This window comes from Rattus norvegicus, chromosome 15 (assembly GCF_021556685.1).
Source record: "Rattus norvegicus strain SHRSP/BbbUtx chromosome 15, alternate assembly SHRSP_T2T, whole genome shotgun sequence".
NCBI lineage: Eukaryota > Metazoa > Chordata > Mammalia > Rodentia > Muridae > Rattus > Rattus norvegicus.
The window spans coordinates 85,754,085-85,767,101 of record NC_141548.1 but is presented as its reverse complement, the minus strand read 5'-3'; the positions used below and the strand labels follow the sequence as shown (position 1 = coordinate 85,767,101).

At 37.9% G+C, this 13,017-nt stretch overlaps 1 protein-coding gene across 30 annotated transcripts in view; it reads left to right on the top strand.

Annotated features, from left to right (window-relative positions):
* The window catches only part of Mycbp2 (MYC binding protein 2), a 238,672-nt gene that overhangs the window by 96,201 nt on the left and 129,454 nt on the right, over positions 1-13,017 (top strand). For 23 of the 30 annotated variants that reach the window (NM_001106055.2, XM_087585423.1, XM_087585422.1 and 20 more), the window contains 6 exon segments: positions 324-441; positions 4,489-4,693; positions 5,130-5,283; positions 11,874-12,046; positions 12,667-12,792; positions 12,874-13,001. In NM_001106055.2, the coding sequence (NP_001099525.2) occupies positions 324-441; positions 4,489-4,693; positions 5,130-5,283; positions 11,874-12,046; positions 12,667-12,792; positions 12,874-13,001 (904 nt within the window). 30 annotated transcript variants of the gene reach the window in all.

Sequence of the window (13,017 nt, the reverse complement as noted above, 5' to 3'; positions counted from 1 at the left end):
CTAGCTCTTGAATTCCTGTTGAGGAACCATATGCCACTTATTGTACAGGCTAAACAGATAACTCCTGTTAAAGTTAGCATCTATTTTTCTGAAATTTAAAATCCTGTGTTTATGGTTAGGTAGTAAATTTCAAGAATCTTTTTGTTGATCACCTTAAAGTCATTGTCCGTTTACCTGGTGCCTAGCATGGACACAGGCAGCTAACACCGAAACAAGTGATTGCTGAGTATACCTACAGTGCCTTGACCTTTTTAACTCCTTACTCTACTGTTGTACATTGTTTTATATTTCAAGGAATTGACTTATTTTTTTCTTAAACCTAGGGGATGCCCCACCCTTGTTCAAGCCTTGCCAGGCCCTAGCACACAAGTCACTGCCGGCAGCAACCACACGGCAGTCCTTGTAATGGATGGACAGGTCTTCACATTTGGAAGTTTTTCTGTAAGGAATTTTTAAAACATTAATAATATTGTATTATATAATTGCCTTATAATTTGCTACATTAGCTTTTTTCCCTCTGGTTCCAGTAAAATTCTTGTATTACGATAATTACACGTGCATATTTCCTGCCTATCCCAACACACACAGCTCCTGAGTGACAGATTTTCAAATAATTTTCATCTCTAGTTCATTATTAGAATTTATTGTATTTAGCAATTGAGTTAGAATTGGACATGTTTATTGTAAATCAAAAGCTTCTAAACTATCAGTGGAGCCGAATCTACCACTTAAAAGGATATTTCTCATCTAATTTATAGAGAAATAAATTTTCTTAACACTAAGAACTATTTCTATTTTAGAGTTTTTGAAAGTTTAGATTTTAAATTGCTGCTTAAACTAATTTGTGGCTCTTGTCCTTTTGACTAATATCAAGTGCAAAATTATTTTCTTTGTCCTGTCCCATTCTGTTTATCTGTTCCTCTCTCTCTTTGCCTCTCCCAAAACTGTTTTCTATAGTGAAAGTGAGGGAGAACCTCCCTAAGCTCCGTTAGTAAGCTTGCACTGTATAAGCCCGAACTCAGCAGTGTTTGTCCTTTTAAATGTGCTTAAAGTTTGTTTGAATATATATGTGAGGTGTGCGTGTCAGCACAAAGGGGAAGGCTACAGGACGACCTTGAATGTTGTTCTTGAAGACCTGTGCACCTTGCTTTTTGAGAAATAATTAGAGTGTAAAATGAACATAGTTTATTGCAAAGGGAAAGGCTTGACACCAGGATCCTGAGGCTCATGGGATGTTTGTTTGCCTTCATTGTGCTGTATGCTTTCTTTCCTCCTTCTCTTCCTCTTTCTCATCCCTGTCTTCTCTTTGTCTTTTGCTTTTGAGGTGAGCTGTTACAGAAAACCCCTTCTAGCCTAGAACTCTGTATATAGACCAGTCTGGCACCGGCTCACAGAAATCTCCCTGTGTTGGCTTCTACCTCCTGAGTGCTGAGATTAAAGGCGTGTGCCCCCATGCCCAGCTTGGCTTTTTGCTTTTCCCTCGGTATATAGCCTCAGCCCATAGAGTGCTGCTACTTCCTAATAAGATGGGACTTCTCATCTCAGGTGACCCAGTATAGAAACTTTGTTCACAGATGTGCCTAGAGTTATGTGTCCTTTCAAGTTGACAATAATAACTGTCCTACTCCCAATCAGTCCACGCAGACCTTACCTGCACTTTTTATAGCCTCTGGAGGTATTAAAAAAATCTTTGGCAGGTATTTTAATTTTATCAGGACATTCATTATGTATTCTGGTCATGGTTACCCATTGTTTTAATTGTACTTGTAGAGAATAAGACATAAAAAAATGTAACTTTTTTACTTTCTAATATTCTGGACATATTTTGGTACATAATATACAAACTATATAAACTATAACACACAAACTATATAATTACATAGTTATATTTTATTACTTATTCCTTTTTGGTGTTAGTAAGATAAGGCCTTGGATTCATAATCCTTCTGCTTTAGACTCCTGAATGCTAGGATTCCAGGCCTACTCTACCTTACCTGGCCATTGTTTTGTTTGGTATTATTTTCTTAATGAAGCCAAAAGGAAAAGGCCAATGTTCTTCTTCCTCATCTATGTCTCTATATAATCATGCTTGATAATCAAATATAAACCTTTTTAAAGAAAACTTTTAACATTTGTACCATCTATTTTTCTTCCATGAAAATATTTAGTTAATTTATTTTTTGAGATTATAATCATACCATATCCTCTGACCCATTCTCCCTCTAAACTTTTAAATGGGGACTGAGAGGAGAAGGTCATGAGAGCAAGCTTGTGAATATGCAGGAGACAAGCAAGTGTTTGATAAAGCTGGATTTTATTATGTTGGTTTATCTCTGAGGACTCACAACTGCTTATGTCTTAGGAGTTTGCACCTCACTGCCTGCCATGCCTGCTGCCCAATCTACTAGGATTCTTCAAAGACTCCTGGCATTTAGGGTACTTGTACTCCACTTGGTGTCCATACTATAACTTTTCAGTTTCTTTCTTTCTTTCTTTCTTTCTTTTTTTTCCTTTTTTCTTTTTTTCGGAGCTGGGGACCGAACCCAGGGCCTTGGGCTCGCTAGGCAAGCGCTCTTCTGCTGAGCTAAATACCCAACCCCAACTTTTCAGTTTCTTACTCTTAGATATTTACTTTACATTTTGATTATGTAATCATTTTATTAAAAGTGTATCTTTTAATTCTAAGAAGTGAGAATTTGGGGTCAAAACTTTGTGGGTCAAAAAACCTTGGTAGGTTTCGTAGTGTTAATAGTCTATTTTCTTTTCAAGCTGCATTCTCCAGAACTTTGGCAACACAATGTGCTGTTATGCCTTTTAATTGGCACTGATCTGATAGCTGACCAAGGATCTTTCAAGCCCCTACCTGTTTGGTGCTATGAACTAAGTGTCTTTACCCATTTACCACTTATCTATTAAGGCTCTGCTTTGGTCTCTTGAAGGAGAACGATCACTTTTCAACATTTGTTAAACAGTCATCCTCCTTAGCCTCCTCTGTTGTGCCTCTTGTACCCTTAGACTTGTTGGAGAAATCGGAGAGGACTCAGGGTATTGGTTTCCTCTTGTTACAAGTCAAGATTTCTACAGAATCCCAATACAGTTAAAGGTTTAAATCGTGTGCTTATTTATCTGTTCACTTTTGATTCTGTGTCTTCAGGGTGGGAAGTGTGACTAGTTTTCTAGACTAACGGATTCTAGTTGCGAACTTCTATGGCTTTCCATATGGCTGGCTTTTCACCACACTCTGGAGTGCCTATGGGGCTGACTAGGCATCTATATTTCTCACTGTTTTTCTTCATATATGTTGGGTTGGTGGTAAGGGGATACCTGCTTATTTTAATTGTCAGCATGACTTCCTTTTCCTCCCAGAACAGAAAATGTATGAATATTGTGTGCTGCTTTCGTTGTTCACCTTCTTATGCTTTTTTTCTTTGTGGAAAAATGACCACTGAAAAGGCTAATTAGCTAGCTACTTCTCTATTGTATAACTTCTTTTCCTTCACTAGGTTCTCTTCCCAGGGATTGGGGCATCTGTAGTTGGTCTGTGTTTTGTTCTCTGGCTGTGATGTTGAAGGAGTAGACATTGTTTTAGGAGCCTGGCAACTGAGTGGGACCTTGAGTGCTCACAGGAGCCCATGCTCCCTCGCTCCTCGGGTGTTGCTTTCCTTTCCATGCTTTGCTGGTTATTCTCATTGTTGAGGTTGTGTTAAATGCTTCGGGGATACAAGGTAGCATTTTCTCTCCTCAGTGGTTTCTGAAAGGAGAGATGTGGGAGAGAAGGCTCCTGAGCCGTGTGCAGCAATGTCACCTAGTCCAGTGTCAGTGTTTTTATCTGCCAGCTATCGGCTCGATAATGAGAAACACCCTACTTCTTTCGAAATATATTTTTAGCTAACCAACTACCTTTCAGCAGCTATACTTTTAAGTGAGTTAACTTGTTTTAAATGTACACCTTATTCCTACTGTTTATCTTAAGACATAAATGAAAAGGTTTACTTTTCAGTTTTTATGGAGAAACTGCATTGAATATTTTTCCAAGTTTATTCTCTGTTACAAACTTTGGTGTTATCACAAAATGTCCTCACACTGTGTGAGATTAAGAATGACTTTCTTTTATACTGTTAACTTAAAATGTCAGAGTGATAGTTGTAAAGGAATCCTTTGTAGCAGTGTGTTTCAGGCATTGTGTATGTAAGATACTTTAAATTTAAAAATAGGTCATTACAAAGTATTTTGGGAACATTGGTTATATGGAAAATATTTCAACTAATACAATCATATACTTTATGTATATGTTAAAAGGAGATTGTCTAGGAATAATAGAAATTACTCTATTACTTTTAAACTGTTAGGTCCAATTTCCACATTTCTTTATTAAAAAAAACTAAAAGTACATAAAAATACGATCTCATATAGTTATTTTATAGACAGTTATAACCTTAGCCATAGATTATCCAACAATAATACTAATATGATTTATTTAAATTTTAGAAAGGACAGCTGGGGCGCCCTATTTTGGATGTACCATATTGGAATGCAAAACCAGCTCCCATGCCTAACATTGGATCAAAATATGGACGGAAGGCCACTTGGATTGGTGCAAGTGGGGACCAGACTTTCTTACGAATCGATGAAGCGCTGATAAATTCTCATGTACTTGCAACATCAGAAATTTTTGCTAGCAAACACATAATAGGTAAATAGCCTGTCCTCATACTGAGACGGAGCTGCGTCTTTCTATGTGCATGTGTGAGAGGAAGACAGAGGGATACTTAAGAACAGAGTAGTCATAGTCTAGGCCGTGGCGGAAGAGGGGCTACAGACTCACATTGTCATGAGTGACTGTCAACACTGATTCTGTAAGTAAACATCAAAACTAAGTTTCGTGAGAGATTATGATGACCACATTTAAACCTGTGTCCATGACACAGTGAGGTACACAGTGCATAACAGGAGCGTTCGTTATAGACGTGTTTTAATTCTGCCATTTGCAAAAGGCTCCGTTTAAACTTCTTAGACATATATTAGCTTCTGTATGTATGAAATTGTAATAATACTACTCTCCTTGTGGGCTTGGAGGAATGGGTAAAGGTAATGCAAAGTAAAATTTTATTTAATTATGTTTTCACAAGGCTTGGTGCCTGCTTCTATATCAGAACCCCCACCGTTTAAATGTCTTCTGATAAATAAAGTGGATGGAAGTTGTAAAACTTTCAATGACTCTGAACAAGAAGATCTGCAAGGATTTGGTGTATGTCTTGATCCGGTGTATGATGTGCTTTGGAGGTAAGCATATGTTGTTATAAAATAACAGTATCAATAAAACAAACACAAAATGGATGCTACCGAATTTGTTTCTGGGCTTCTTCGAGAAGTTAAAAATAAATGTTTAACAGGGAGTAAAAGTTCACTTGATGAGCTAACTGCTTGTGATGATTTGTATATGGTTGGCCCAGGGAGTGGTACTGTAAGAAGGTGTGGCCCTGTACAGGTAAGGGTGGGCTTTTTGGAGTAGGTGAGGACTTTAAAGCCTTCATCCTAGCTGCCTGGAAGCCAGTATCTTGCTGGCAGCCTTCAGATGAAGATGTAGAACTCTGAACCTCTGAACCTGTAAGCGAGCCCCAGTTAAATGTTGTCCTTATGGGAGTTGCCTTGGTAATGGTGTCTGTCCACAGCAGTATACCCTAAGAAGGGCACTACTTATCTGTTAGCAAGCATTGTAGATTATTTTTAAAGTTGTGTCTGCCTAGGGTGGTTCACAGAACTATGGAGTCACATCCTAGAATTACATTACATAAAGTAAATAAGTCCTTGTAGAAGTGGCTGAGGGATAAAGAACTCCTCGCACTCTTTCAGAGGACCTGAGTCCAGTTTCCAGCCTCCTCATAGATCTTAGTTTATAACAATGTGTAACCCGACCTCCAGAGGTTCGACACCCTCTTCTGACCTCTGTAGGCTCCTGCATCCATGCGCACATATCTGCAGTGAGTGCATACCCTGTGTGGTTTTCTGTGACTGGGTTGCCTCGCTCAGGATGATATTTTCCAGTTCCATCCATTTGCCTATGAATTTCATGAAGTCATTGTTTTTGATAGCTGAGTAATATTCCATTGTGTAGATGTACCACATTTTCTGTATCTATTCCTCAGTTGAAGGGCATCTGGGTTCTTTCCAGCTTCTGGCTATTATAAATAAGGCTGCAATGAACATAGTGGAGCACGTGTCCTTGTTATATGTTGGAGCATCTTTTGGGTATATGCCAGGAGTGGTATAGCTGGGTCCTCAGGTAGTTCAATGTCCAGTTTTCTGAGGAACCTCCAGACTGATTTCTAGAGTGGTTGTACCAGCTTGCAATCCCACCAACAATGGAGTGTTCCTCCTTCTTCACATCCTCACCAGCATCTGCTGTCACCTGAGTTTTTGATCTTAGCCATTCAGACTGGTGTGAGGTGAAATCTTTTGATTTGCATTTTCCTGATGACTAAATATGTTGAACATTTCTTTAGGTGTTTCTCAGCCATTCGATATTCCTCAGTGGAAAATTCTTTATTTAGTTCCTTACCCAATTTTTAATAGGTTTATTTATTTCTCTGGCATCTAACGTCTTGAGTTCTTTGTATATATTGGATATTATCCCTCTATCGGATGTAGGATTGGTAAAGATCTTTTCCCAATCTGTTGATTGCTGATTTGTCCTAACACAGTGTCCTTTGCCTTACAGAAGCTTTGTAATTTTATGAGGTCTCATTTGTTGATTGTTGATTTTGGAGTATAAAGCATTGTTGTTCTGTTCAGGAAAATTACCCCTGTGCCCATGTGTTCGAGGCTGTTCCCCAAATTCTCTTCTATTAGTTTCAGTGTATCTGGTTTTATGTCGAGGTCTTTGATCCACTTGGAATTGAGCTTTGTACAGGGTGATAAGAATGGATCGATCTGCATTCTTCTACATGGTGACCACCAGTTGAACCAGCACCATTTGCTGAAAATGCTATCTTTTTTGCATTCGATGGTTTTAGCTCCTTTGTCAAATATCAAGTGACCATAGGTGTGTGGGTTCATTTATTGGTCTTCAATTGTATTCTGTTATCTATCTGCCTTTCTCTGTACCAATACCATACAGTTTTTATCACTATTGCCTGTAATACTGCTTGAGGTCAGGGATGGTGATTTCCCCAGAAGTTCGTTTATTGTTGAGGATAGTTTTTGCTATCCTGGGATTTTTCTTATTCCAAATGATTTTGCAAGTTGCTCTTTCTAACTCTATGAAGAATTGAGTTGGAATTTGGATGGGGATTGCATTGAATCTGTAGATTGCTTTAGGCAAGATTGCCTTTTTTACAATATTAATCCTGCCAATCCATGAGCATGGGAGATCTTTCCATCTTCTGAGATCTTCTTCAAGTTCTTTCTTCAGAGACTTGAAGTTCTTGTCATACAGATCTTTCACTTGCTTAGAGTAACATATTTTATGTTATTTGGGAATATTGTGAAGGGTATCTTTTCCCTAATTTCTTTCTCAGCCTGTTTATTCTTTGAGTAGAGGAAGGCTACTGTTTTGTTTGAGTTAATTTTATACCCAGCCACTTTGCTGAAGTTGTTTATCAGGATTAGTAGTTCTCTGGTGGGATTTTGGGGGTCACCTAAGTACACTATCATATCATTGGCAAATAGTGGTATTTTGACTTCTTCCTTTCCAATTTGTACCCCTTTGACCTTTCGCTGTCTGATTGCTCTGGCTAGGACTTCGAGTACTATATTGTAAGTATGTAAGTAAGTATAGTACTTCGAGTACTATATTGTAAGTATGGAGACACTGGGCAGCCTTGTCTAGTCCCTGATTTAGTGGAATTGGTTCCAGTTTCTCTCCATTTAGTTTGATGTTGGCTACTGGTTTGCCGTATATTGCTTTTACTATGTTTAGGTATGGGCCTTGCATTACTGCTCTTACCAAGACTTTTAACATGGAGGGTGTTAAATTTTGTCAGATGCTTTCTTAGTATCTAATGAGATGATCATGTGGTTTTTTTTTTCTTTGAGTTCGTTTATGTAGTGAATTATGTTGATGGATTTCCATATATTGAACCATCCCTGCATCCCTGGGATGAAGCCTACTTTCCTTGATCCTGATGGATGATCGTTTTGATGTGTTCTTGGATTTGGTTTGTGAGAATTTTACTGAGTATTTTTGTATTGATATAAGGGAAATTGGTCTGAAGTTCTCTTTCTTTGTTGGGTCTTTGTGTGGTTTAGGTATAAGTGTAATTGTGACTTCATAGAAGGAAATGGGTAGTGTTCCTTCTGTTTCTATTTTGTGGAATAGTTTAGACAGTATTGATGTTAGATTTTCTATGCAAGTCTGATAGAATTCTGCACTAAAGTTTTTAATAGCTGCGTCTATTTCTTTAGGAGTTATGGAACTATTTATATGCTTTATCTGATCCTGATTTTACTTTGGTACCTGGTATCTGTATAGAAAATTGTCCATTTCATCCAGATTTTCCAGTTTTGGTGGGTATAGGCTATTGTAGTAGGATGTGATCATTTTTTGAATTTCCTCAGATTTTGTTGTTAAGTCTCCCTTTTCATTTTTGATTTTGTTAATTTGGATACTCTCACTATGCCCTTGGATTAGTCTGGCTAAGGGTTTATCTATCTATCTTGATTTTCTCAAAGAACCCGCTCTTGGTTTTGTCGATTCTTTGTATAGTCCTTTTTGTTTGTACGTGGTTGATTTCAGCCCTGAGTTTGATTATTTCCTGCCTTCAACTCCTCTTGGGTGTATTTGCTTCTTCTTGTTCTAGAGCTTTTAGGTGTGCTGCCAAGCTGCTGAGGTATGCTGTCTCCTGTTTCTTTTTGGAGGCACTGAGAACTATGAGTTCTCCTCTTAGCACTGCTTTCATTGTGTCCCATAAGTCTGGCTATGTTATGCCTTCATTTTTATTAAATTCTAAGAAGTCTTTAATTTCTATATTTCGTCCTTGACCAGGTTATCATTTAGTAGAGCATTGTCCAGCTCCCATGTGTATGTGGGTTTTCTTTCAGGATTGTTGTTATTGTTGTTGTTGTTGTTGTTGTTGAAGACCAGTTTTAGTCCATGGTGATGTGACAGGATGCATTGGATTATTTCAATCTTCTTCTATCTGTTGAGGTCTGTTTTGTGACCCATGTATATAATCAGTTTTGGAGAAGGTACCCTGAGGTGCTGAGAAGAAGGTATATTCTTTTGTTTTAGGATGAAATGTTCTATAGATATCTGTTAAATGCATTTATTCATAAGTTCTGTTAGTTTCTCTGTGTCTCTATTTAGTTTTTGTTTCCCTGTTGTGTCCATTGATGATAGTAGGGTATTGAAATCTCTCACTATTATTTTGTGAGGTGCAATGTGTGCTTTGGGCTTTAGTATGGTTTCTTTTATAAATGTAGGCACCCTTGCATTTGGAGCATTAATATTCAGGGTGGAGAGTTCATCTTGGTGAACTTTTCCTTTGAATATGAAGTGCCTTTCCTTATCTTTTTTGATAACTTTTAGTTGAAAGTCAATTGTATTCGATATTAGAATGACTGCTCCAGCTTGTTTCTTGCATTCATTTTCTTGGAAAGTTGTTTTCCAGCCATTTACCCTGAGGTAGTGTCTATCTTTGTCATTGAGGTGTGTTTGCTGTATGCAGCAAATGCTGTGTCCTGTTTACATATCCAGTCTCTTAATTTATGTCTTTTTATTGGAGGAATTGGGTCCATTGGTGTTAGAGATATTATGGGTCAATGATTGTTGTTTCCTGTTATTTTCATTGTTAGAGGTAAAATTATGTTTGTGTGGCTATCTTCATTTGGGTTAGTTGAAAAGAATTACTTTCTTGGTTTTTGTAGGGTGTAGTTTCCCTCCTTGTCTTGGAGTTTTCCGTCTATTATCCTTTGTAGGGCTAGATTTGTGGAAAGATATTGTGTAAATTTGGTTTTGTCATGGAATATTCTGGTTTCTCCATCTATGTTAATTGAGAGTTTTGCTGGATATAGTATCCTGGGCTGGCATTCGTGTTCTCTTAGTTTCTGTATGACATCTCCCCAGGATCTTCTAGTTTTCATGGTCTCTGGTGGGAAGTCTGTTGTGATTCTGATAGGTCTGCCTTTATCTGTTACTTGACCTTTTCCCCTTACCCACTTTTAATGTTCTTTCCATGTTTTGTGCAGTTGGTATTTTGACTATTATGTGACGGGAGGAATTTCTTTTCTGGTCCAATCTATTTGGAGTTTGGTAGGCTTCTTGTATGTTTATGGGCCTCTCTTTCTTTAGGTTAGGGAATTTTCCTTCTATAATTTTGTTGAAGATCTTTATTGGCCGTTTAAGTTGGGAATCTTTATTCTCTTCTATACCTATTATTCTTTGGTTTGATCTTCTCATTGTGTCCTGGATTTCCTGGATGTTTTGGGGTAGGAGCTTTTTTTATTTTACATTTCCTTTGATGATTGTGTTAATGTTTTCTATGGTATCTTCTGCTCCTGAGATTCTCTCTTCTATCTCTTGTATTCTGTTGGTAATGCTTACATCTGTGACTTCTGATCGCTTTCCTAGGTTTTTCTATCTCCAGGGTTGGCTCCCTTTGTGAATTCTTTATTGTTTCTATTTCCATTTTTAGATCCTGGACGTTTTTGTTCAATTCCTTCACCTCTTTGGTTGTGTTTTCCTGTAATTCTTTAAGGGATTTTTGTGTTTCCCGTTTAAGGGCTTCTATTTGTTTACCTGTGTTGTCCTGTATTTCTTTAAGGAAGTTCTTTATGACCCTTTTAAAGTATAGAGGTATCATCCTCATGAGATGTGAATTTAAACCTAAATCTAGCTTTTCTGGTATGTTGGGATATCCAGTATTTACTTTGGTGGGAGAACAGGGTTCTCATGATTCTAAGTAGTCTTGGTTTCTTTTAGTTAGGTTCCTGCGCTTGCCTCTTGCCATCTGGGTATCTCTGGTTTTAGCTGGTCAGGTGTCTCTGACAGTGGCTTGACCCTCCTGTAAGCCTCTGTGTCAGCACTCCTGGAGTCTGGCTTTCTCCCAGCAGGATCTGTGCTCTCAGGACTATCTGCATTTCTGAGAATCCAGCTCTCTCCCCATGGAATCTGGGTATAGAGAGCTGTGGCACAGGGTACAGTTACCACGTACAGGTGGAAACTGGAAGGATCCTTTCCCAGACTACTTTTTGACTCCTGTGTCTAAACAACTCTGTGAAGGTTCCCCTTGGACCAGGAATGTGAGTAGAAATGGTGGTCTCAGCTGTGTTCTCAGGTGTGTCAGCATTTCTGAGATTCCGGCTCTCTCTCAGTGGGTTCTGGGTACTGAGCTGTATCTCAGGGTCAGCTGTGGGTGTGGCTTTTCCTAACTTTTTGAGGATTTTACTGTGAGTAGGATAATCAGAGGCTAATGCACGAGGACATTGTGACTTGACTTCCTTTTTATCAGTGCTACATCGCTGTTTATTTTGTGTCCTAGGGTAGCAGTCCATATCACTTGATCATTCTATGCTATTGTATTGATTTTCTCTTACTGTTTTATAGGTACTCATACACATTGTAATTATTATAGTTTTGTTGTATATGTATTTTTTACATATTCTATCAAATTATTTTGGTATAAGAAATCTTTATTTTTATGTATGCACCAAATTTAAGTAATGATTGCTATGATATTTATAACGTTTTATAATGTGTTTATACTATTTTCAGATTTTTTTCGTGGTACAAATTACTTATGTATTTAGCTTAGGTATAGATAAAATATTTTCCTGTGTACACTAACTGAATTATTTATTTTATCGTCAGTTTGAAAATTTAAAAATTTTCAAAGTAATTCAAAGTGTTGAAGTGCTGTAATTGTCTTTCTCCATAGGTTTCGACCAAGCACCAGAGAGCTCTGGTGCTACAATGCAGTGGTCGCTGATGCCAGACTTCCCTCTGCCACAGACATGCAGTCCAGTTGTTGTATTCTAAGTCCTGAGCTTGCTCTGCCAACGGGATCGAGGGCTCTGACCACCCGATCTCATGCAGCCTTGCATATCCTGGGTAGGATTGCCTGTTGATGTCAGCTGAGTGGCATTCATGTGTGCTGTGCTAGTGATCATGATTTTTTATAGTTACATTTGTTTGTTATCCTGACTTCGTGTTATATAATAATGGATTCAAGTCACAAAATAAATTTAATTACCTAAGAAGTTTGACTTCCATGAAGCGATACAGGAGCTCTCAGCCAATATCACAGAAGATCAATGGATATCTTAACTATAAAGCATCCTTGAAAATACAACTTTTTAGATCAAGAGATAAAGGAACTTGAACACATAAACTTTTAGAGATATAGAGAAATGTTTTTTATAGTATTTAATTCAGGTATATCCTTATTTAGTTCAAGATACAGAACATTTGAGATAACTAGTTGCTAGTTTTTTATTTTTCTTTTTAAATCAGTCCACATACCAATGTATTGTGTTGCTTTTAGAATATGATTATTCAGGAAAACCCATTTAAGAGTTGGAGAGATGACTTCATGAATAAGGTTTGCCTTCCAAGCGTCATAACCAGAGTTCAGATTAATATTAATTAATTAATATAGCATTCATGAATAACATGGGTTCGATAGGACACTTTCATTTCAAGGTTTGACTTTTACTTGTTCATTGCTTTAGGTTGTCTTGACACTTTGGCGGCCATGCAGGACTTAAAGATGGGCATTGCAAGTATAGAGGAGGAGACCCAAGCAGTGATGAAAGTCTATTCCAAGGAAGACTACAGTATAGTCAACAGGTTTGAAAGTATGTATGCTTAGACCTAGCAGATGCTCTTACTAATAGAAACGCATGCATATGCTAAACCGCATTGTTTACATGTTTCAGGTCATGGAGGAGGCTGGGGTTACTCTGCTCACTCAGTAGAAGCCATACGTTTTAGTGCTGACACTGACATTTTACTTGGTGGTCTTGGTCTGTTTGGAGGAAGAGGAGAATATACTGCTAAAATTAAGGTGAGATGCATGACCC